At 44.3% G+C, this 25818-nt stretch overlaps 3 protein-coding genes across 3 annotated transcripts in view; 1 reads left to right on the forward strand and 2 right to left on the reverse strand.

Annotated features, from left to right (window-relative positions):
- Positions 1-1443: 1443 nt before the first annotated feature.
- Positions 1444-8887, reverse strand: TRIM21 (tripartite motif containing 21). Its single transcript, XM_006762337.2, has 7 exons — positions 8803-8887; positions 7312-7766; positions 6786-6881; positions 5096-5326; positions 3461-3483; positions 2685-2785; positions 1444-2387 (listed from the first exon to the last, which is right to left on the reverse strand). The coding sequence occupies exons 2-7, from the start codon at positions 7717-7719 to the stop codon at positions 1840-1842; spliced, it is 1407 nt and encodes a 468-aa protein (XP_006762400.1). The 5' UTR covers positions 7720-7766; positions 8803-8887; the 3' UTR covers positions 1444-1839.
- An 8715-nt stretch (positions 8888-17602) lies between these two features.
- LOC102757984 (olfactory receptor 51G2) lies at positions 17603-18556 on the forward strand. Its single transcript, XM_006762338.1, has one exon. It carries the CDS (start codon positions 17603-17605, stop codon positions 18554-18556), a length of 954 nt encoding a protein of 317 aa, XP_006762401.1.
- A 5332-nt stretch (positions 18557-23888) lies between these two features.
- LOC102763881 (putative olfactory receptor 52P1) overlaps positions 23889-25818 on the reverse strand; it is a 2155-nt gene continuing 225 nt past the window's right edge. Inside the window, exon 2 of the mRNA XM_006762356.1 lies at positions 23889-24780. Coding sequence (XP_006762419.1) covers positions 23889-24780 — 892 coding nt within the window. The remainder of the gene's footprint in view (positions 24781-25818) is intronic.

Raw genomic sequence — 25818 nt, forward strand, 5'->3', positions numbered from 1 at the left:
AACTTACACAAAGAAGTAGGAGGATATAAAAAGGAAATGCTTCCTCCTGTGTTTGTTCAGAATTTGACAGAGGTAATCTGCTCTGAACCTTCGCACAATAAAGATGGCTCCTAATTAATTGGCTAATTAAGGTGTCTTGTCCAGCTCACCGATTTGTGATACAACATATTCTCTCCCTGTGACTATTTTTATAACTGGCAATTTGCACTTCTTAATCCTTTTGCCTCTTTCACCTTTCCTCCCAACCTCCTCCTGTCTGGCAATCCTGGTTATTCTTTGTATCTGAGTTTGTTTCTGTTTTGTTCATTTATTTTGATTTTTTTACATTCCAATTTTAGTTTAAGGTGGTAAGAGAGATACCGAGAGCAAGGAAGTAATGTTATTGAAATCACATGGCAAACGAATAGACTGGCATGGCATTCCATATCCTTCCTCCGGCTTATCAATCAAGGCACTGGTTGATTTTGCCAACTTATATTGATTTAGCTCCAGTAATGATGTCATCTTGCCTGAGAATTCTGTTCTTTTTATCCTTTCTATTCAGTGTTAAGATAGAAACAACTTTTTCTTTCTCTTTTTTGTCAATAAACTCTATTCAAGGTCACCAACATTTTTTAGAGTATCTGAATTTTTCATGAAATTTAGCAGATGTTCTAAGGGCACATCTGAGAATTCTATTTTAGATAAGGAACCAGACTTTCTGGAAGGATAATGGCTCTTTCATAGCCTATTATTGCTTAGGTACAGAGCTTCATTGTTCCAACCTTAAAAGTTTAAACTCAAAAAAATGTTGGCTGTTACTAGGTGGTGCTGTCATCTCAGTCCTGGCCTTCATACCAATCAGGGTTCCACTGGAGAAGCAGAACTAGTAAGTGATAAATATTGAGAGTTTTTGCAAGGGATTCACTTAGCCATTTATGGGGGGTGGCAAAGCAAGTTCTAAATCTGCAGGGCAGGCCATTAGGAAGGGCAAGGCTGACTCTTGGGCATGAGCTTAAGCTGCTCTTCATAGGTGGAATGTCTTCTTCAGGGAAAGCTTGGTTCTGCTGTTGGTGTCTCACCTGATTGAATCAGACCCACTCAGCTCATCTAGGGCAATTTCCCTTACTTACAGTCAAATGACTATGGACTTTAATGACATCTACCAAACACCTTCATAGCAACATGTAGATTAGAGTTTGATTGAAAAACAGGGTGCTTAGAACCTGACCAAGTGGACACATCAAAAATCCATCACAACTTTCATTTAGATTGATGTGCCCTTTAACAAACTCCATTATCAAGATAACGGTTGGGAGATAATGGTGAGAATGGGTATGCAGGCGGATATTTACTTGGCAATCTAAGGTGTGCTTAATTCACCTTAAAAAAAATGTGGAGCCAGCTATGATCCGATGTGTTTGTGTTGGAAAGTTTGTCCCAAATATGAGAACAAGAGTTGAATGGGATAGAGGCACAATTTATTTGGGAAGCCCTTTTGCAAACTATGTAAAATAAAATAGAGATCTGAGCAAAGGCCTAGAGATGGGGGAAACAAAAAGAGAAGGCAGAACATGTTTTGGTTGATCCAGATGAGTTTGGGCCAAATATAAGTAGTTTCTTTTGGAGAGGGAATCATAAGCAATCTAGGGCAGGAATCCTGAGGTTGAAGATCACTTGACATAGATGTTCAGTGACCTCCTTGTCAAACCTGGCTTACTGGTATCCCGACACCTCTGCAGAGACAAAGGCAGTTCCGAGGTCATTGGGAAATAAGACAGGATGAGTGGCTGAGGAGGGGGAGGCAACAAAGGAGGTGTTAGTGTCCAGAGAGAGCCATCAACAGTCAGTGGCTCCCTATCATGCCATCCTCAGAGGACAGAGGGTCAGAGGGGCCGAGTTTCTTCCGCCATCATCGAAACCAGGATTGAAGAAAGGCCGTAGGGGCCCCGTGAAGGCACATTCTGAGAAGGTGTAGATGAGTGAGCCGTGGTCAGTGATGTTGTAGAAGGAGACAGTACGGGCCTCATAGTCCAGGAAGATCCCAATTTGGCACGGAGGCACCGAGAGGTGGAGTGGAGTCTGCGGGCAGGTGCCAGCCTCATATGTTTCTTTCTTCCACAGCCAAATTGTCCAGAAGCCATTCATGGGGCTGAGTATAAAATGCCCCTTCCTCTGCACAGAGTCTCTACAAACACCCAGGTCCCAGGCCTCCTTTCCCGTCACATCTACCTCCCAGTAACGTTTTCCAGAGTCGAAGCACTGGGCACCCAGGACCATAGGATAAGTATCAAATCTCTCCTCTTTTTCAGGCACCTTCTGCTGGGTGTCTCCAAGCCTCACTTGTCTCTTGTCCTCTGAAATGATAAGCCACGGATTGGCTGTGTGTGGATCCAGAGTGATGTGTACTGCAGAGAGAGGACCACAGTTAGGCCGGGAGAGTGTGTGTGGGGAGTAACTAACCCTGTCTCTGTGGTCGGGGGGATGATGGGGTGAGCCTGAACATCACTGTGTGAGGAAATGAACCCCCCCAGCCAAGCCAGCTCCAGCCCTTTTCCGGTCTATTGAGGGAACCACTTTCCTTAGCTCTGTTCCTGCCCCACCTGCTTTGACCCAACATCTCTCCCCAACCCTGGACCTAGTCACACTATTGTCATCCCGCTGCTGTTCACAGGCCGGTTCTGTACTCCTGGAGCTTGCCTCACCTCCACACATCCTCAGCATACTCTTCAGCCCTGGCACAAGGCACACACTCCTCAGGTCTGGGGCGGTGATGTCCAGCTCTCCCAGTTTCCAGGATTCACTCCTGGGGGAAACAGAGTTAGACACCTCATTTTCAACTCCTCCCCCACCCTCCCCGAACCCCAATGCGATAACCTCTCTTGCAGATGATTGATAACTTAATTAAACACAAATTTATAAACACCTGTTATATTAGAATCCCTGAGGGTGAGAGACAAAAGGACGCAGGATTTACACCCTATCCAGGCCTCCCCATCACATGGGCCTCTGGAGCATGAGCATAGTCCGTATCTCCTCTCCAAGCCCGAGGTCACCACATAAGCACTTCCGGTTTCATTTTACAGGCAGGGATCTACGCGGAATAATTTTCTGAGGAACGTCAAGGAGCCTCACCCATGCCGTGGGTCCTACTCATGGCTCTTTCTGGGAGGTGTGTGGCTAGTTAGTTTTTAAAAGAAGTCCCATCAGGCTGTAGACCCACAACCTCCCAGAATTTCCCTGTTTGTCAGGGCTTCATTTTGTGATGTTACAGTCCAATTACTTTGGACAACTCACCAACTGAGATGCCCAAGAATTAGCCCTGGGAGACCAGAAAATATTTCATGGAGGATTGTATCTCTGAGAATAGGAAGGTGCATGGGGAAGACTTCAGTGCATGTTTCTCTAACTCAATAATCATTAATGCAGGTAAATACACCTCCTGCCACCCCTTCCTCCAACAAAGAAAACCTCTCCTTACCTTTCCAGGACACTTTTCACCTCCTAAGGAAAAAAGAGACAGAGAGTAAGTTCCAGAATCACTGGTTGAACGACTGAGACGTCAGTCCCATGGGTGATGTGATGCCACCCTGAGGCCCTTAGGACACTGCTCTGTCCAGTTCCTCTGGGCCATGGCCCGAAAGACATCTCTGACCAACTTGGAACAGAGGGGTGTGTGGATGCTCGTGGGTAACCAGAAACCCACATATAACCATATGTAACCTATAGCCAAGAAGACGATTAAACAAGTTAGAAAGACTAGATTCTTGGGGAGAGGAATTGGGTGGCGAGAGTGGAAAGAAGCAAATAGCCCCACCTGGCAGAGGCCCAGAGACAGTCACAGGGAAAGAATAGCCAAGTCAGGATGCACAGAAACTGCTCTGTCTCATTTGTGGGCTTGAGCTGTTTGGAGAGAAAAGGCTGGTTAAAGCTCTGTCCTGTGCTGTCGTTAATGTTGCTCCCTCACGTATGTGAAATCAAATCACCTGAGAATATTCTGTTGAGGTTGGGAGCCTGTACCTGGTCCTGGCAGGCTCCTCAGTGCTCCAAAAGTGCATTAGTAGGTTGGCAAACAAATCACTGGTGGATATGAGATCATTTTAAATAGCATATACACTGATGACTTAAAAAAACCAGTTACGTACTTCTTTTAATCTTAGCTCTTTCTCATACTACTCGGGTGAACTGGGTCAAGTTACTTAGCTTTTGTCTCTCACTAACTCTCTTAACATCTCTGTGCCTTAGTGTTCCCATCTAGAAAATGGAACAATAGAACCACTTCCTCACAATGTCAGGAGGGGTTCAATGCCTGGCATGCAATATGTGCTATTTAAGAATATGCAGTTATTCTTATGAAATAGAAAAAATATCAGCAACAATATCAACATGATTTCTTGCCTATTATTGGTTAGGACAAATTTCCTCTTAAACTAAATTTATTCTGGCAAAAGTGTGAGACAATTTAAATAAAAATAACATGTTAAGATCACTTAGGTAGTTCATAGAATTAGCAGAAAGTATAAAGGAGATACAATTATGACTAAAGTTTGGGGAGTTCTTGTTTTTTAGTCCATCTCTTTTCCCTTATTTTTCACAAATGGAGAAATTAGGTCCAGGAAAGGAAAAAATGACTTAACCTAGAGTGGCAGAGAGGACTGGTGAGAGGGCTGGGGCTGGGCCACTGTCTCTTAATTTTCAGTTCAATATTTTTAGTTTTTAGGAAAACTTTCCCATGGCCAGATATTCATCAAAAAGCCTTGGTGGATTCTCATTTAATTCTCACAAAAATTCTTTGAGATATGTAATACAATATCCATTTAACATATGAGAAACCTGATTAAGGACCTTTCTCAAGGTCATGAACTTGGTACATGTTAGAGCAGGCAGTTATCAGAGACGTTCATTTAAAAAAATTGCTGCATGGATTACTCCCTCATAAGTCTGTATCTTTCCATGCCTTGAATGCAAACCACTCATGGGTTTGAATTCCAGCTTGTTTTATTAAAAAAAAAAATTCCAGGGACCGGTTTCTGTTTGCTCTGACGGTAGCCCCAGGGAGCTCTGGCTTTTGTTCGGTTGCTCCTTGAGAGCAGAGTGGGAGCCTCTCCCGTCTCACCTGCAGCAGCTCCAGCTCCGAGCCCCGGGTTCTCCTCTCCAGCTCGGAGACCAGCTCCTGCAGGGCCTGGCAGCGCTGGGCCAGCTTGGCCTCCGTCTCCCCCAGGATCCTCAGCTGTTCCCTCTCTTCCTTCTCTAGCTTCTGCAGTTGCCTCTGTTTCTCTTCAGCCAGGAAATTTTTCTGCTGCTCAAACTCTGCGTGGATCCTCAATTTGTGTGTCTCAACCTTCTCCTTTGGTGTCATTAGAAAGAGAGAGGTGGGTTTTTTAAAAATCAAAATCTTCCAAATTGAGGTGTCCATACCCACTTCTACTCCCTGTCAACTCACCACTCTGGCTCTGTCTGAGAAGAAACACACACACACACACAGCAGTTGCCCTAGAACAGTGATGGCGAACCTTTTGAGCTCAGCGTGTCAGCGTTTTGAAAAACCCTAACTTAACTCTGGTGCCGTGTCACATATAGAAATTTTTTGATATCTGCAACCATAGTAAAACAAAGATTTATATTTTTGATATTTTATATATTTAAATGCCATTTAACAAAGAAAAATCAACCAAAAAAATGTCACGCGTGTCATAGGTTCGCCATCACTGCTCTAGAATAACAGCTGCATCAGCCCTTGGAATCAAAGATTCTCCTCAACTTCTTTTAAAACCCAACCAGCACTCAAATGTGTCCTTTTATCTTCATATCTCAGTGTTACTGAGGAGTAACACCCGTTCCCACTCAAACAACCTCACAAAGACAGGTCCACAACACCATTCTTAAGTCCTGGGGCAAGAAAATCTTTGTGCTGTACTTCACTCACCCTCTTGTGCTAGTGACTAGAGCAGTGGTTCATAACCTTCCTAATGCCACAACCCTTTCATACAGTTCCTCATGTTGTGGTGACCCCAATTTCATTGTTACAAATTGAACATAATTAAAGCATAGTGATTAATCGCAAAAACAATATGTAATTATATGTGTTTTCTGATGGTCTTAGGCAACCCCTGTGAAAGGGTCGTTCAACCCCCAAAGGGGTAGTGACCCACAGGTTGAGAACCGCTGAACTAGAGGGTTACCAATGACACAAGATGACCCCTTCTGCCTCCACAGCTTGATTCACCCTCCCTACTTCCTAAATCTCTCTCTTCCGGTATCTATTGGCCACGAGTTCCTTCCACCCCACTCCTGACGTGCCTCACCTCCATATCACCACTGCAGAATAAGCTTTAGTTCCTCATTCTACTTTGGACCAGTGATCTGGACACAGTCAGGCAATCACCTGGTCAGACTGGTTTTCCTACCTCAGGCCTTGGTGGTTTCCTCAAGTCTGTTCCTCACAGCCCCTGTCATTTCCTGACAGGCATATCTGTCTCTCTCCTGGGATAGCTCTGTCCCAGATGCTAAGGCATTGGTGTGATCAACCCCTAAGACTGGGCAGGAACTTTAGGGTATGGCTTTTTCCTCAGCATCTCTTAAGACTCTCAATTTTTGTGTCTGATTGGGAGCTCTCTTTGAGCTCCATACTGTTTATTTCCCTCTACCAGGAAGCCTAGAGGACTGTTGGTTCTTGAAGAGTGACATACGCTGACCTTATCACTCTTCAGACAGGCAGTGATATGGTTAGGGTTTTCTTGAGGCTAGGACCCTGGACCCTGTCTAGGCTTTTGATCTAAGATGCCTTTGGGGAATGTGACTCTTGCCTTCCAGGCTGCTCTCTTCGTTACAACATCCATTTCCAACTTCTCAGCCAATTCTTGCTCTTTTCTCAGTTTCTTTAATGCCACCTGGAGCTTCTCCTGCAGAGAAAGATAGCAGGGTAATGTCCAACCAGACCAAGAAGGAGGTGGGGGAAGATCATATGGGTTCTCAGAAAAGCCTGAGGGCACAAAAGGAGGGAGGACTAGAGTTCTATTGGGGTTCAAATTTTTGTGACATTTTTTGGAAAAAGCCTCATGTTTCTTAAGAAAGCGCCACACTGTTCGGGTTGCAGGGGTGGGGGCAGTACTCATTCCTAATTAACCAGGAAAAACAGAAGGAAATAAGATCTTTGCAGCATTTTCCCAGAGCATCTTCCCTGCTCCTGGGAATAAGAAAGTTCTGATGAGCCTTAAATTAGACAAGAAGGTGGGGAACGCTCTCCCTTTCTCCAGTCCCCCACCTCTACAGGGGACTCTCTCCCATCCCATCTCCTTTCTACCTGTTCACGCCTCCGTGCCAAGACCTCACCTGGTACTCCTGGGCAGCCTCCTCAAGCGGGACCACCGGATGGTCACGGTGTTTCCGAGACTGGGAACACACCAGGCAAAGAGCCTTCTCATCTCTCTCACAGAACAGGAGAAGTCTCTCTCCATGCACTCCACATTGCTCCTTCTGTGTGCCCTCCTTAGCATTTTGGCTGATTTGCCTTAGGTTGTCCACCATATTGGCTAACTGGAGATTGGGCCGGAAGTTCTTGAGCAGGAATTGCTTCCTGCACACAGGACAGGTGCCGCCCCCAGCTTTGGCGACCTGAGAGATGCATTCATGGCAGAAGCTGTGGCCACATTCAATGCTCACAGGCTCCACTGTGGGATCCAGGCAGATGGGGCATGTGACCTCCTCCCACATCATTGCCAAGGGCTTTGCTGAGGCCATGGCGGGGATGTTCCTAGTAAGCAGCACGGTGGAGATCTTGAGGTGACCTAGTAGGGAGAGGAGAAAAGTTAGGGAGAAGACGAGAAAGGGTCTTATGGCAAAAGGGTCTTATGTTTTCCCTGTGAGGAAAACAAAACAACTCAAAGAAAGATATGAGGGAGAGTGAACTGTAGGGGTTAAAACAAGACAAGAACATTAACCTGAATAACAAGACCTTTTCCTCCATAGTCTGTCTGATTCAGTCAGACAGAAGGGGGTAACTGAGTCCCCAAAAGAGACAGTGAAAACTGTCTTCCCAACCAGGGATCCAACCCCCAACCTAGGTATGTGCCCTGCCCAGAATTGAACCCACAATCTTTGGTGTATGGGAGGACACTCCAACCAACTGAGCTACACTGGGTGGGGCTATTCTTATATATTCTTTTAAATATATGTGTGTATCTCTCTCTCTCTCTCTCTCTCTCTCTGTGTGTGTGTATATATATATATACAGTCAGCATACCCTGGGCTCTTCTCTCAGCTACTCTGAACTTGGCAGCTGTTTTCATCTCCTAACCCTGGCCCTTTCTCTTCCAGAGGAGTACTTTTTTTTTTGAGAGAGAGAGAGAGAGAGAGAGAGAGAGAGAGAGCGCCCAATGTCTGGGGATCGGTTGCCATCCATAGGCGCCCGTCCGGGGGATCGAACCCACAACCTTTTGGTGCACCAACCTTTCAGTGCACGGGACTATGCTCCAACCAGCGAGCCACACGGGCCAGGGCTATAGGCGGGGATGAGAGACTCAGGATCTCAGGCCTCCCCCACACTGGCCTCCTCGGGACCACCCTCCGGCTGGGTTTCCGGCTTCCGTTCTGTGTTTTTTTTTCCAGCTTCAGCTGGCCCTTGTCCCAGCTCAGGTGCCGGCAGCAGGGCGGCCCAAGCTCCTTCCACGTTACTTGGAAGTCACGTTCACAGCCCAGCCTCCTCCCAGGAAGACCTGCTGCGGAGAGGGGGACACTGACCCCCAAGGCTCTAGGGTGGGAACTGGAAGAAAGGGGATCTTCAGGCCTGGGCAGGGGAACCTAGGTCCAGCCTGGTTCACTCACCTTTTCCGGGCACTCAGGGGGCGGCAGCCGGCTTTCTATTCCACTTTCGATTTTCTGAAAGAGGCAAGCCTAAGGGAGGCGGGCCAGGGGAGAGAGTGGGAGGAGCGAGAGGAGGAGAGGAAACCCAAGGGGCGGGCGAGGCGGGAGAAGGGCGGGCGGAGGTGGAGTTGATAGCCGCTGGGCTCGGAAGCTGCAGACGCCCGGGCTGGTGCTGCTTGCAGGCTGGGTCAGAGTGAAAGCTCCGCTGCGTTTGCTTCCTGCTTTGTGCCCCCTCCCATGTCCTCAGTGTCTAATACAGTAAAACATCTATCTGCGGTTCTCAACTTGTGGGTCGCCTAAGACCATCCTGCATATCAGATATTTACATTACGATTCATAATAGTAGCAACATTACAGTTATGAAGTAGCAACGAAAATAATTTTATGATTGGGTCACAACATGAGGAACTGTATTTAAAGGGCCAGAAGGTTGAGAACCACTAACTAGATGGACGTGCTGTGCCCTCTTTTTTTTAAAAAAATAAATTTTATTGATTTTTTTACAGAGAGGAAGGGAGAGAGATAGAGAGTTAGAAACATCGATGAGAGAGAAACATCAATCAGCTGCCTCCTGCACATCCCCCACTGGGGATATGCCCGCAACCAAGGTACATGCCCTTGACCGGAATTGAACCTGGGACCCTTCAGTACGCAGACCAACGCTCTATCCACTGAGCCAAACCGGTTTCGGCGTGCTGTGCCCTCTTAAGGTTTGGTGGGAGAGAAGAGCGCCTGGAGTGCACCCTCACTTGCCACCATCTGCTTCCTACTTTCAGAAACAATTCCTTTTCCCAGCACTTGTTATTCTTTTAACATCAGGGCATAAGAGATTTATTGTGCAGGACCCCAAGTCATGTATCACACCAGGGCAGTGGTTCTCAACCTTCCTAATGCCACGACCCTTTAATACAGTTCCTCATGTTGTGGTGACCCCCAATTTCATTGTTACAAATTGAACATAATTAAAGCATAGTGGTTAATTACAAAAACAATATATAATTATATGTGTGTTTTCTGATGGTCTTAGGTGACCCCTGTGAAAGGGTCGTTTGACCCCCAAAGGGGTCGCGACCCACAGGTTGAGAACCGCTGCACCAGGGAATGGTAAGAAGGGAATTGACAGTGATTGAGCACCAACTGTGTTCTTGTCACTGAGCTAGGGATTTTCTTAGATTACTTCGTTATTATTATTATTTTAAAGATTGTGCTAAATACTCATAACATAAAATTTACCACGTTAACTATTTTTAGGTGTATAATCCAGTGGCATTAAGTACATTCACATTGCTGTGCAGCCATCTACAGAACTTTTGAAACTGTTCTGTGAATCTAAACTTATTTCCAAATAAAAAGTTTAGTTAAAAATCCCCAAACTCTGACTATGAATCTAAACTTATTTCCAAATAAAAAGTTTAGTTAAAAATCCCCAAAGCATGACATGTGGATGGACAATGTAGAGGAGTCCAGACTACTGAAGCCTGTTTTCAGTCCCCCATTGGAAAGGAAAGGGAGTACGTATGGAGAGTCTATGACGTTTCAAGTCCCTTTCTGAGTGCTCTCACATTCTATTACAATTCTAACAATGATCCCACGAAATAACCATTATTCTCAGTTTACAAGCGAAGCATTGTGGCGAGCCGGCATGGCTATGGCATACTCAGCCCCACATTGGGTGCCCTATTTGCCACACCAGCTCAGCCAGGTTCCGTGACTCTGTGAGGGGGCGGTGAAGGATTGAGAAAAGATAGACAAGAGAAGAAAGCTGGGTCTGGGTGGGATGCTGTCCTCTCTGATGAAGAGCTTCTCTGATGGAGAGCCAGCGACAGCGCCACGGACTACAAGCTGTGTCTTTATTTTATAGACAGATTCCATGAGGCAAAGTAAGGGCATGGTCAAGATGTTTACAACATTCTCGTCAGTTTCTTTCCTAGTAAATGCACGTGAACTCTATCAAGCCCACATCACTGAGACACTTGGGGCCACGTGTTCAGACCATAGGTTCAAATTTACACCTATAGCTGTTGGCTATAATTGTGCTGGGTGGCCATGAGAGGACTGTGCTCTCTCATTAGTCCAAGGCTTACCTGTCCAAATACTGTAGCCGCTCTCCACAAAGCATAAAAGGCCCAAGGGGTTAAAGTAATTTGCTTATTATCACAATTGATAAGTGACAGATCTAGAAATATATCTCAGCTTTTCCATTACATCATGCTTGATAGATGATTTCCAAGGGTTAATACTGACAGAGAAAGGGAGAGACATTACTTCATCATCATAGGTTTATTCCACCACCTTCATACCCTAGGTATGGGCATAAGGTTAGAGAACTTGTCTCCTCTCTGACATGCTCCCCATGTTTAAAGCACTCAGGCACACCTCTTTGGTTATGTTGCCTGATTTCTCTTTGGCAGAATTTGGAAAAAGCTTGGGCTTATTCTCTTGAGAAATTGAAATGCCTCACTGTCTCTTGCTCCAGAAGGACTGAGTGTGTCCCAGTCCCTGACCATCCTCTTGGTCTCCACCTGCCTCTGTTTGTCACCAGGCAACTCATGGGGCTGACCTTTTGGGAAGAGCAGGTGCTCAGGACAGGAAACCTTAGTATTCTTCTGGTGCCCTCTATGAAAAATCATCAGGATGCTACCACCTGATGCTTCCTTCCAAGTCCCAGAGCTGCCTGGCCCAGGACTCAGGGGGTTCAGTAAGTTCAACTCTGAAAATCTCTTGGCTTTGCACTGGGATCCCAGCAGACCTGTTATTTCCCTAACTCTGTCAGGAGGATTATAACATTCTGGTCTTTATTGACACAGCAAGAAATGCATTTCACAAACGGACAGATAGATGAGAGGAGACACAAGCTCTGCAGCTATGGTGAGTGCTGGGCCTGGAGTGTCAAAGCTGGGCTTGCGATGGGGAGACTGCACACCGAGGCCTTGCACCACCAACCTACATCAGCGTTTCTCCTTCTGGGCAGCACTGAACGCTTCTTCACACGACCCCATTCATCCCTAGAACATAAAAGCTTCAAACAGCTAGAAAGTGGCTGGAGGTGAAATGGATCTGAGTTGTTTCTGGGGAGCTGGAGATCCTCCAGACAGTTTTTGACTGCCCAGGTACAGATGTCTGGCCTAGACAGGATTATGCTAAGCTTATTTCTGAGCAGAGCAGTATTAGAGCTAATTTTTCAACCACCTTCATCCCCTAGGTATAGGCATAAAGTTAGAGAACTTCTCTCCTTTCTGACATACTCCCCATGTTTAAAGCACTCATGTACTCCTCTTTGGCTATGTTGCCTAATATCTCATTGGCAGAATTTTGTTTTGTTTTGTTTGTTTTTTGTTTTGTTAATTTTCACCCTAGGATTTTATTTCCATTGAGTGTTAGGGAGAGTGGAAGAAAGAGAGAAACATATTGATTAATGGCCTTCTGCAGGAGCCCTGACCAGGGCTGGGCCGAGCAGGAGCCTAAAACCAAGGTACATGCCCTTGACCAGTATTGAACCCAGGACCCTTTGGTCCATAGGCTGGCGCTCTATCCACTGAGCCAAACCGGCTAGTGCTGGCAGAATTTGGAAAGAGCTGATGTTTAACAGCATCACGAGCTTGGGGAAACCTTAGTCCCCAGCTCTTGACAATCTTTGCTAGGCTAAGGCTGCTGTGCCAGTGCCTACTTCTCTGTAATTTCTCTTAGCCCCAGGCATGGCTTCTTCAGTCTCAAGACTCTGCCGACAAGTCCAGAGACTTACAGCCTAATATCCTCTTGAGTACCAGAGACTAATGTCTGGTTGCCATGGAAATCCTCTTGTGGGAGAAGGGTCTCCAACCTTCTCTAAGCTAGGTATTACTCTTAGATGGCTCTTAGTTTGGCCATGAACCACTTGGGGACAGACTTCCCTGATCAGAGAAAGACACAGTCTTTGCACTATTCATGGTCTTCTGGGACCTGGATGAATAGATGGTAGAGGGGCAGCGAGTGTGGTGTAATTTTCCCCACACCCTTAGAGGGTCTGCTCTGCATTGATTCTCTGTCTCTTTCTTCCTCCCTCCCTCTCTATTTCTTCCTCTCATTGTTTTTCTTTGCAGGTGTAGGTTTATCACATTTCTCCTTTGGTCTCTAGGAGATTTTATTTTTTGTTAGGGGGAAGATTTTCTTAAGCCATGAGTCTATATTAAACTCATGCACTATGAAACGTAGGGATGGCCAAGAAACACATGGATCCTGATAATCTTAGAACTTTTCAATGGGGAAGTTCAAGGATTGATGCATATAAGAGGTGAGGGAAGAGGTAGGGGTGGTTGATGAGAGTGCATAAATCTGTAATTGTATTTCATCCTCTTTGGGGGTAAAAATTTTAAGCATGAATAATATTAGTAATCATCACAGCTAGCAGAAAGAAGCAACATGACACAGTGCTGAAGAATGTGGGCTCTGGAGTTAGACCGCTTAGATTTGAACGCTGGCTCATCTACTTTCTTACTTCACGATCTTAGACAAGTTATACAACTACTTGGTACTTTAGTTTTTCCATATGCAAAATGGAAATGATAGTTATACCCACCTCATAAAGTAGTAAATACTAAAACAACCCATAATAGCTAACATTCATTAATTGCTTATTCTGTGCCAGGCACTATTCTAAGTGCTTTGCATGTATTCTCATTTAATCTTTATAATGATCTCAAGAGACAAGTATTATCATTAAAGATTTTAGAGATGAGAGTGCTGAGGAATGCACAGATACAAGGGCTTCGGAGTCAAATGAACTGAGCTTGATGCCGGTCTCTTATGTTTACTCTTAATGTGGCCATTGACAGATTTCCACACCTCTCAGGCTCTGTTTCCTCATCTAAAGTAAGGAGATGATGCCACTCACAGACTTGGGAGGGAGATTTCAGGAGATAATGAATGTGAAACCACAGGGTATCTCTGTTTATCATCACATTTTCATAAATGCCTACTGTGTGCTAAACAGTTTGTAGTCTTTCCCATGTTCACACCATTCTGTGAGGTCAGTAGTATTGTCCTTTTATTATTATTTTTAAAGATGGCAAAAACACAACACTTTGCTGAACTTCTTCTCACCCCTGCAGCATTAGAACAGGGGCTGGAGGATGCCTTTTCTCTTGTATCAGACACTGCAGCATCCGTGGGTCTTGGGTAAAGAGGAGTTATGGAAGGTAACTTGGCCATTGCATCTCGAGGACGAGTTACAACCTGTGTGGAATTTTTGGAAAAACTGGGAGTGATGGAGGTGGAGGTCTGGCTGGAGGATGAAGGGACTCGTCCTGGGAACTACTTCTTTCAGCAGGTGACCTCACTCTGGTCTCAAAACACTGCATCTGCTTTAGAGGGACATGGGGTTGGAGAAAGGGGAGGAAAAGAAACTGGCCTTCAAATGTTCTTGATGGCAAAGGATCTAATAGCCACGAAGGGCCAGAATCGCCTTTTCTTATACTAGTATGAAGCAATTAAGCCAATAGTGTTTGTTTTTAGACCAGCTTGGATTTAAACCCTAGCTCTAATCACCTAGCTTCATTATGTTGGGAAAGTTATTTGGCCTCCCTGAGCCTCAATTTTCTCATCAGAAAATGGGGAAATATCCCACAGGGTTAGCAGATTGAGTAAGCAATATGTAGAGAGCATTTATAAAAAACAAATACCTTAATTTCTGGAGAAAATAAACTTAAAACCCTGAAGAAATATCAGAAAGCAAAGGACATGGCAAAATGTTTGTTTGTTTGTTTGTTTTTAAGTACAGAAAGTCGGCTTTAACTCCAGCTCAGTGACGTAGGGATCTCCAGGAGCCACGGAGACAGGGACTGTCCAAGTTGCCAACTGCTGGAGAAGGCACTTGTTCAGGGGGGATTGTGGCCTGTGGTTGTCATTTCTCTCTGCTGTCATTTCACAGAAGCTTTGTACAAAACTCTGATGCTATGGGGAATGACAATCAGTGCTTTTTTGTGTGGACTAAGTTGTATCCAGAGAAAAAGCCTTTCCATTTGGGCTCTGGCCTGACAGTTTGGGAGCAGTTTCATAAGCTGTCTGCTGGCACATGGCCTTGAGAATCAGTGCTGAACTGAGATCAGGATCATTCACTTACCAGATGTTTGGTTTGTACCAAATTATTCAACCTGGGACTCAGTTCCTTATTGTGAAGAGAGTAGGTACCATCCCTACGCAGAGGCTACCACAAGGTCAATAAATGATAAAAGCTATCCATATCGTCAATAATCATTATCAGACACCAATCGGTGAAATTGTACACACTCATAATGGAGCAAACAAGCACACGACTTTAGGGTATTCCTGGCTTATGTGAGTTTCCTTTGCTCTCTGTCATTTCCTAGTACTGTGCTTGACACATAACAGAAAGTCAGTTTAGTAAGATAGTGCTGGTAAAAATAATAAAATCATATATTCATTTCTTCAACAAACAGACGTAAATTTGAAGGAAGGCAGATAGAAAAGAGTATATCCTACATGATTGAAATAGTCAAAATTAATCTGTGGTATTCGAAGTCCAGATGATGGTTAACCCTGAGATGGGGAGGTAACTGGAAGGGGTCACAGGAGTTCCCTGGGGCTGACAATATCTTGTTTCTTAATCTGAGTGCTTGTTGCTTTGAGGTAATTCATTCATCAAGCTTTACAGTTATAATATGCAGGCTTTTCTGCATGTATTTTGTATTTCAACAAAAGAGATATTTTAAGAATTATCAAATATGGTAAATTTGATGAGTAAAAAAATGTCTTCTGAATAGTGTTTATAATGCTTAGGAGAGAGGTAACTGAGTAGGTTAGCAATGTAGGATGGATAAGGTCCTTCCCCTTATGGACCTGCTTTAATGATCTCACTTAGACTTGATCCTGCAGCCTCAGGGACCCGTGAGAGTTATTTAACAAAGATATTATAGGAGACATCTTCCTAAAACAAACCTGATCACTGCGTTTCCTCCCTATTGCACATGTTCATTTAAATGTCCACACTTTCCTTTTCTCAAGTAGTCTGATCATGATTCAAATGGAAATTTGGATGATAAATTTAGAACAATAGAGAGTGACAAAAATGACAAAAGTAGGACAGTTTAAGAGGCTGTTATACTATCTAGGGACATGATGGTGACTTCGGCTACATTAGTTAACTGGGATGTGAAAGGAGGGGATATTTCAAATATAGATATGGGGAATATGTTACAGAGTGAAAAGAGATACTAAGTGTGTGTGTGTGTGTGTGTGTGTGTGTGTGTGTGTGTGTGTTTCCCCTGGAAATTTCATGGATAACAGAAAAGGAAAACAAAGCCTGAGAGGTATTGGAAGGTGAACTTCTGGAAATTTCATGGATAACAGGAAAGGAAACAAAGCCTGAGAGGTATTGGAAGGTGAACTTTGGGGAGAAAATAGGGGAATTACAGTTTGTGGTTCTGTAGGACCTTTAATTTACAATGCAAATCAATGTGAAGATACTTAGAAGGCAAATGGAGATGCAGTCCTGTTGATGAAGAGAGAACTTGTGGAGACTGCAGCCTAACTCTGCTATGGAAACAGATGAGCTTGCAGTACACATTCTTGGTTCCTTGCTTAACATTAACCCTTGGGGTTCTGGAGCTCATGTTTCTCTGCTCCATTCTTCAGGTGGTGTCCTCAAGACCCGTCAGCCTCACCGTTCTGCCCACACTGAGGAGAACTTCAAAGTACTTGGGGATGTCACAAAGTACTCGGGGCTGTCACAACAGCTTTTATGGTAAAAGGGATAAAAAAGAGATATGTAAGAGGAAGGTGCCTTCAAATGAAATGTGTCCACAGAACTGTCTCAGAGGCAGAGTCAGCAGAAATGTGCAAGCTTTAAGCAGCCAGTGACGTGGATGTGGGATTGAGGGAGAGAGAGTTTAACAAAAAGGAGCGCATTTGAGTTTGCCAGGCTTAGCTTTGAAGAACTCTTGATTACTTTTCCTAATCCAGCCCACCTTCACAGGAGAGAGATGTGTCACCACTGACATTCAAAGAGCCTGTTGGGGGCCCAGAAGCATCTCCAGAAAAGAAATACAGAAAATGTTGGTTGCGTAATGGCGCCAGAAGGAAAACCAACCAGTCTCCACAGAAGATGGTTTTAAAAATACACCATTTGTTTGAGTATCCTTTCTGGAATATTTGTTAACATGTATATCAAACTGTGGAAAACCTGTCTCTAAGAATATTATTCTCCTTTTTTATTTAAAAAAATATTTTTATTGATTTCAGAGGAAGGGAGAGGGAGAGAGAGATAGAAACATCAATGATGAGAGAGAATCATTGATTAGCTGCTTCCTGCATACTCCACCCTGGGGACTGAGCCCACAATCTGGGCATGTGCCCTGACCGAGAATCGAACTGTGACCTCCTGGTTCACAGGTTGACACTCAACCACTGAGCCACTAATTATTTCATCTGAGAAGACACTTTGAAGAGATAGGCTTTTGGGTATTGCTTAAGTGAATAAAAGAGGTTGTTTAGGCAAAAGAGAAGATAGGTATTGAGTAGCTGAACTAATAAGTATAGATCAACTCGTAAAATTGATTCAATGCTACTTATTCAAAGATAATATTAAACTAGCCAGGAAATGGAAGGGAATGGAGCTCCTAAGAGGAATGAGGTTTCTTTCATGGACCGAGAAAGGGTTATGGAGCAGTTCTTCTTTTGCAGCCCACACTTAGGGACTTTATAAGTGATGGTCAAATGAATGAATGCCTCTTACTTGTAGGGTGCACAATCCCTTCCTGGAATCAAGATGTTCTCCTGCAACACCAGCACTTATGGTCATTCTACCTTCCTCCTCACTGGCTTTCCAGGCCTGGAAGCTTCTCATCATTGGGTTTCTATCCCCATCAACCTTATCTGTGTGGTTTCCATCCTGGGCAACAGTATCATCCTCTTCCTGATCCGTACAGACCCAGCCTTACAACAACCCATGTACATCTTCCTGTCCATGTTGGCAGCCTCAGATCTGGGCCTCTGTGCCTCCACCTTCCCAACTATGGTGCGGCTCTTCTGGCTGGGTGCTCGTGAGCTGCCCTTTGACCTCTGTGCTGCACAGATGTTCTTCATCCATGCCTTCACCTATGTGGAATCTGGTGTGCTGCTGGCCATGGCCTTTGATCGTATTGTTGCCATCCGAGACCCTCTGCACTATGCCACAATTCTTACCCACTCAGCCATGGCCAAAGTGGGGGCTGCCATCCTGGTGAGGGCTGTTGTGCTCAACCTCCCAGGACCCATGCTCCTGCGGCATCTGCTCTTTCCCCGGATCAGTGTGCTCTCTCACTGCTACTGCCTGCACTGTGATCTTGTAGGACTGGCCTGCTCAGACACCCAGATCAACAGCTTGGTTGGCCTGGTCTCGATACTCCTCTCACTGGGCCTTGACTCCTGCCTCATTGTCCTCTCCTACACCCTGATCCTCAGGACCGTGCTCGGTCTTGCATCACCTGGGGAACGTCTCAAGGCACTCAACACGTGTGTCTCACACCTCTGCATTGTTCTCATCTTTTATTTGCCCAAACTGGGGCTATCTGTGTTGCACCGAGTAGAGAAGCATAGCTACCCTGCTCTGGCAGTGCTCATGGCTAACCTGCACTTCTTGGTCCCACCCTTCATGAACCCCATCGTTTACTGCATCAAGTCTAAGCAGATCCGTCAAGGCCTCCTAAAGCGCTTCCAGGAAAAAAGGGTTGATGTTTCCTAGAACAGCAAATGGACCCAGGTCAACCAAGGCCTTGGGGTGGAGGAGGATTGGTTGTGAAGATTTAAATTTTAGGGGTTTTTTAATGAATCAGCTCCAACTGTTGAGTCCTTTGTGTGGCACGATCAGTTTCTATAATTATAGTTTTTGGGGACTGAGACCGTTGGAAAGTACATCAAAGTATCATCTTGATAATCTTCTCATTGCTCTATCTGATTAGAGCTGAACTATTTCAGACTCATATATACTGTAACTTCTCCTTGCTGGGGGACTTAACCGCACTAACTGTGAGGATGTATGTGCATATCTTTTTGTGCAGGTACCTCTCTCCTTTTCCACCTGGATTACCACCCCCGCCCCCCGAACATTTAATTTTTAAGCCTAAGGAAGAACTGTATTTCTATTATGTATAAATAGACTATATTTACCTTAACACTGGCCTTCTTCTTCCAAATTTAATATAAACCATCTCACATATCAAGAAGTAGAAAAGGGGAGTGGGTGGTGGGAAACTCATAGGACAACATGGTAGATGCAGAATTTATCTAGCACTTATTTGCAGTTTAGGGAGTGGTAGTTTTCTCCTGGTTCTCTTCATATGTGCCTCTATTTATTTTTCTGTTTTTCAATGACCATTTACATTCAATATTATTTTGTATTAGCTTCAGAGCGTAAAAGATAGTGGTTAGGCAATCATACACTTTACGAGTATTCCCTTTGATATTTCCGGTACCCACCTGGCACCATATATAGTTATTATAATATTATTGGCTATAATCCTTAGGCTGTACTTTACATGCCTGATATCTTGTAACTACTAATCTGTACTTATCAGTCCCTTCACTTTTTTCACCCAGTCTTCCAACTTGCCTCCCTGTGTCTCTATTTTGAACTAGAGATAAAATCTGACACTGCCAAGCCTAGGGAAGCTATTCAGTATAACTTCTGGATAGAGCTGGTTTCTCAAGCATCAATGGTAAAGGTGGAATAGCCACTCATTTCCAATGCAGGTGATCTGCTAGGGTGTAAGCTCCATGAAACCCAGGATTCAGCGACTATTTTGTTCACTGCTGTGTCCCCAGCTTTAAGAGCAGCACCTACCATATACTAGGTACTTACCATATATTGTTAAATGAATGAGTAGAGAAGATGAAGGAGAAAAAGATCTTTGACAGCTGATCCCCAGGGAGGGAGAGGACTGGGAGATCTGAATGCCTGAGCCCTGTGGGGATAACAAGCAGTTGGTAAACTTCAGTGGAGTGAGGTGAGGGTGGATGTCAGAGACTTTGGGGACAAGGTAAGATTTATATGGTCAAGAAGTCTGTTTAAGGGTGCAGCTCAGCAAGGAGCTAATTTTCTGTGTGAAGCTTTGTCCAAAGCTGCTTCCAGACTTTGAGGGGGATTTTTACTCAGAAATTGAAGGATGTCTGACTCCATCACTAGCATTGCCCTTGGCCTGCTCAGTCCTAAAGAACACATAGCATTTCTTGAAGAATTGAAATAGGAACACTCCTGGTAAAAACAACCACTCAAGTTTAGTTGGAAAGGTTGTTTCCCCTGTTGGATGTATTTACATTAGCAAACAAAGCATGCATTTCAAGGAACTCAGAACCCTGTATCTATAGTAACTAGAAAGAGGCCATTGCCAACCCTGTGTACCTGAAGGTCGCAGATCCTGCCCTTAGAGCCCAAGAAGCAAGGACAACAGATGGTGAGTTCAGAGTTACCTCTTTAGAATATTATGTCTAATATTAGCCAACCAAGTTTTCAGTAAATCCAATCTAACCAGCTGCCGGGGTTCATGTCCCAGTATCAAGAAGGGTTCAGGAATCCGGAGAAGGGGTTATCCGTAGATGGCATAGAAATCCAGAGACTAATAAAGAATCCGGAGACAAAATATAATTTTGAAAGGCATTGGGCGTCAGAGGACCTTCAGCTAAAGGAACTGAAGACTCCCTCCTTGTCTAGGACCCTTGCTTTTATTAACACAATTTGTCCTAAGGCAAGGTGGAGATAATACACTTCAAAGGGTAAGGTTTCAAAGGGTACAGAAGCATTGTCAGTTTGGGGGAATTAGCCTACGGCTGTTCAGGTGTTTGGCCAGTAGGAGGCAATAACATGTAGATTAAGATGCCCTTTAATTGTCCGGCAGCCACAATCGGTTTTCTATTCAGGTTTGGGGAAATGCCTTTAGCCATTCCCAACAGGTGACTATGTGTGACTCAACCCTGTTGAGTCCCCAGATCTCATCAACCTTTTGATGAAACTCTTGAAATTATGACATGCTGGAATTGGTTCCTGGCAACCAACCACTTTGAAGATGAGATCTAATTAGAAAAGACAGCTCCTCAGGGCCATAAATTTTGGACTGAATAAGCAACTGTCTTATCCAGGTCCCTCTGTCAACTTCACATACCACCCAGGGAACCAGCATGTCCATTTCACCGAGGGTCCTCCAATCTCTATCAGAAACCCTTGGCTGACATGATGGCATTTGGGGCCACAAGCACACTTGGGAAGTTAAAACAAAACAAAAAACATTGAATACAGGTCCGGAGTCTGGAAAATTCCTCTTAGAGCAGTGGTTCTCAACTTGTGGGTCGCGACCCCTTTGGTGGTCAAACCACCTTTTTACAGGGGTCACCTAAGACCACCCTGCATATCAGATATTTACATTACGATTCATAACAGTAGCAACATCACAGTTATGAAGTAGCAAGGAAAATAATTTCATGGTTGGGTCACAACATGAGGAACTGTATTTAAAGGGCCAGAAGGTTGAGAACCACTGAGCTAGAGCATAACTGCTAACTTTTAAAGGCTATACTTCCAAGCTTTTTTCATATATAACTGTACCAGAAACTATATTGTGTTTGGGTGCTACATAAAAATTGTTCTCTCTTCATGTAGGTATTCCTGTGTGCGTATACTGTCACTCCATTTATTCCTCTTTTCCTCTCGTAGAAAGGATTAGTTAGCTAGAATGTCTTTGTCCACCCTTAATCCCTGTCACTTTACTGTTAGTTATTTCACAGCTGCACTGACGTCAACGGGAAGGGACCTGGGGTCTGTGTGCTCACAACTTTATCTTCAGGATACAGATGCATCAGTATGTCCCAAAATGCCTTCCTCTGCTCACAGACCCAAATAACTAGTATCTGAGCCTGACACAAGGGGGAGTTCTGAGATGGTCTCTAAAAAGTTTTACTACCAGTTCAGCCAGTTAAAAAATTGTCAGGGCATTATATACAGTGACTTTTAGGTTTTGGCATTAGTTTTAAAAAGAGTCTATGTACATGAATCTAAGGCTCCTGCTCTTAATCTTTAAGTTAATCAGACTCTTTCACTCATCCATGCATAAAACCTGTGTTAAGCAAAATTTTACCTTTGGCCTAAATACGCTGTGTGACTTTTAGTTTATTTCATCTTCTCTGAACCTCCATTTCCTTATCTTTATTTTTATTTAAAAAATATATTTTTATTGATTTCAGAGAGGAAGGAAGTGGGAGAGAGAGAGAGATAGAAACAACAATGATGAGAGAGAATCATTGATTGGCTGCCTCCTGCCAATGGAACCCGCAACCTGGGCATATGCCCTTGACCAGAATTGAGCCCAGGACCCTTCAGTCCACAGGCCAATGCTCTATCCAGTGAGCCAAACCAGCTAGGGCCATTTCCTCATCTTTATAAAGTGAATACCTACCTCACAGAGATGTTGTAAAGATTCAACCACATAATGTACATAGAGCACCAAATCCAGCAGCAGAGAACCAATTTTAGGAAGGACCACTTGTGCAGTTATTAGATCAATGCCTGTCTTCCTTATTCATTGCAAGCGCCAGGAAGGCATTGCTTCTCCTGACTTGTCTAACCCATGCAAATGGGCTGAAATACTGTAAGCCGTTTATGTATAAAATAAATGAGTGAGTAAAGGAAAGACTGAATTCCTGGCAATTGGTAAATGCAAATAATTGCATAATTTTTATTGAGCTCAATCGATGGGAGCATTTATTATTATTATTATTTTTATGTATTAGATAGCTATGTATCAGGTATGATTTTAAGGGTGACAGAAATATGAAGAACACTGAATATTTAGTGTCTACAGGTCATCTATATCAAAGTAAGTTCCCTGACAGAAAAAGTGTCGGTCCTTAAGAGCAAGAAATGAGAAATTTTGGTGGATGAGCCCAAACGACTGAATCTTCAATGTTTTTCTGAACTCCTCAGGCTGCAGAAGCACCTTCCTTACCTTGCCAGAGAGCACAGTTCCCCTTTGCCTCACCCCAAGCTGGTGCTTTGCAAGAACATTCACGTTTTCTTCAAGATCCACGTATCATTGATCATTGCTTCCAAACCAGGTTATATCTTAGAACAGTGTAAGTAGAGAAGTACAATACCCGGCTCTAGAGAAAATAACTCACATGCAAAGAAAATTATAGACTTTGTTTGTATGGTGTGCTTCTTAGTCTGCCTGTACAGAGAAAACCAGAGATCTGTGAACCTCAGTTGAGAAACATTGTATCAACATAATAAAATTTCTACACAGATTTTTAGTTAATAAGTTTTTCCCTTTTGCTGTCTTTTCCTCTTCTGACCTTGTATTCTAGGGTGGGTCAGAACTCTGTATACCACTCTTATGACTTTTGCAACTGTCTCCATTTCTTGGCAAAACTGAATGTAGGTTGTCCTAGCCTAGTGCACAAGGACATTCTTCTGATTCTAGTCACCAGGATCTTTAGTATCTGTTTTATGATTTTGAGATGGCCTAGGTAAGTCATCTTACTCATTGTTACCCATTGCTTCAAAGAATTTAGTAGTAGCAATAACTTGTTTAAGCCTAGCTAATCACTTTTCTCAATAGGATATAATGTTGGTCCTAGGTCTGTTGTAGTTACAAAATAGAGAAAAGTGATGTCCTGAGAAAGGCTTAGACCCCTAACCCTGCTGGAAAAATGCTTAAAGAGCAGGTGTCAGAAAGGACCAAAAACCCAGAGGATCCTGAAATTGACCCTCAGATGAAGAGAACAGGTGGGCTTGAAGAGATGAGAACAGAACAGAACATGTTATAATGGATCAGCTGGACCAAAATGAAAGGAGGAGAGAGTGCAATGATCCTGGCCACAGGGTGTAATTCTTCTTGTATTACAAGGCCATGAAGACTGCAACTGAAAAAAGTCACTGAACAATAGCTTTATTTAGAGTAACATCCTTGATATCAACAATTGCCTGTGCTAGGAAGACAGAGTTTGACATTTAAGTTTCACTGGTCTCTTAAACATCTTTCCCAAGGATTAAGGGAAGAGGCTAAGGTTCCAGGGGGAGGTTGAAGACTTTATGACTGTGCAGTGCCCCACTTCAGCAGTCGGAGAGTCCCCTCCCGGATCTGTTTGGTCTTCATGCCATAGATGATGGGGTTGAGCATGGGTGGCACAACGAGGTAGAGGTCAGCCAGGAGGATGTGGATGTGCCGGGGCACATGCTGGCCAAAGCGCTGGGTGTAGAATGAGAAGAGCCCCGGGGTATAGAAGAGAAGAATGACACCAAGGTGGGAGCCACAGGTGCCAAAGGTCTTAGCTCTTGCCTCCTTAGAGGAGAGGCCCAGCACAGCCCGGAGGATGAGTGCATAGGAGACAGCAATGCAGATGGAGTCAGTGCCCACCACCAGCGTGGCAGCAGTGATGCCATAGATGTTGTTTGGCTGTGTGCCCCCACAAGCCAGCTTCACCACAGCCATGTGTTCACAGTAGGAGTGGGCCACCACTCGGCTACAGTAGCTCAGCCTTGCCAGCAAGCAGGTGAGTGGAGTCATGAGCCCCAAGCCACGAAACACAGCAGCAGCGCCCAGCTTGCCCACAGCCTCTGGCGGCAGTAACGACCCATAGTGCAGTGGCCGGCAGATGGCCAAGTAACGGTCAAAGGCCATTGCTAGCAGGATACCAGACTCTACAGCTGAGAAGCCGTGGATAAAGAACATCTGAGCAGCACAGGCTTCAAAGGCAATCTCAGCAGCATTTGCCCAAAAGAGTGCAAGGAGCTTGGGCACAGTGGAAGTGCAGAGCACCAGATCAATGATGGACAGCATGCATAGGAACAGGTACATGGGCTGGTGCAGTGCAGGCTCTGAGCGCACCACCAGCAGCAGCAGCATGTTGCCGAGCACTGCCAGGGTATACATGGAGCAGAAGGGAAATGCAATCCAAAAGTGGGATGCCTCCAGGCCAGGAGGTATTGGGATTTATCCTTATGCTGTGGCTGAAACGGAAATAGTAGCAGGAAATATTTGAATTATACCGCATGAAAAACATCCAGGAGGAGAAGATTGTAGAGCAGTGGGAAATGATGCAAGGCAGGAAGGGAAGTTATCTTTACTAGGGCTCTAGGGAGTCCTTTACATTTGTGTCTAATTCAGTGATGTCATGGTTGTAGAATTCTCTCCGTGGTAAAGATGAGGGCTGGGAACTCTTAGAGCTTTCTTCTTTCTCCTGTGAATCCTCTTCTGCCTTTATTTTCTTCTGAATCATCTGGCAATGTAAGGGTAATGTAATTATCAAACTTCAGGAAGATTGGAGGAAAGACTAAAATGTGGCTACTTTTCAAGATGGAAAGATCAGAACTGAAGAGAAGAGAAAGGAAAACAGGGAGATTTTGCATGGGTTTTCAAGTCCCAGGTTAAGGTTGGGTAGTGTAGAAGACCTTACTGTCTTACTCTTAGCCATAGGAAGTCTTGACAGATGAAGGTATTGGGATTTATCCTTATGCTGTGGCTGAAACGGAAATAGTAGCAGGAAATATTTGAATTATACCGCATGAAAAACATCCAGGAGGAGAAGATTGTAGAGCAGTGGGAAATGATGCAAGGCAGGAAGGGAAGTTGTCTTTACTAGGGCTCTAGGGAGTCCTTTACATTTGTATCTAATTCAGTGATGTCATGGTTGTAGAATCCTCTCTGTGGTAAAGATGAGGGCTAGGAACTCTTAGAGCTTTCTTCTTTCTGCCTGTGAATCCTCTTCTGCCTTTATTTTCTTCTGAATCATCTGGCAATGTAAGGGTAATGTAATTATCAAACTTCAGGAAGATTGGAGGAAAGACTAAAATGTGGCTACTTTTCAAGATGGAAAGATCAGAACTGAAGAGAAGAGAAAGGAACACAGGGAGATTTTGGATGGGTTTTCAAGTCACTGAGCCCATGGTTACTCATAGATGAGGCTCAGAACCTGGATTCTGACCAGCAACAGCAAAGCACATGTTGAGGAGTTGAGTCT

Source organism: Myotis davidii, unplaced genomic scaffold (genome assembly GCF_000327345.1).
Source record: "Myotis davidii unplaced genomic scaffold, ASM32734v1 scaffold58, whole genome shotgun sequence".
In the NCBI taxonomy this organism is placed as follows: domain Eukaryota; kingdom Metazoa; phylum Chordata; class Mammalia; order Chiroptera; family Vespertilionidae; genus Myotis; species Myotis davidii.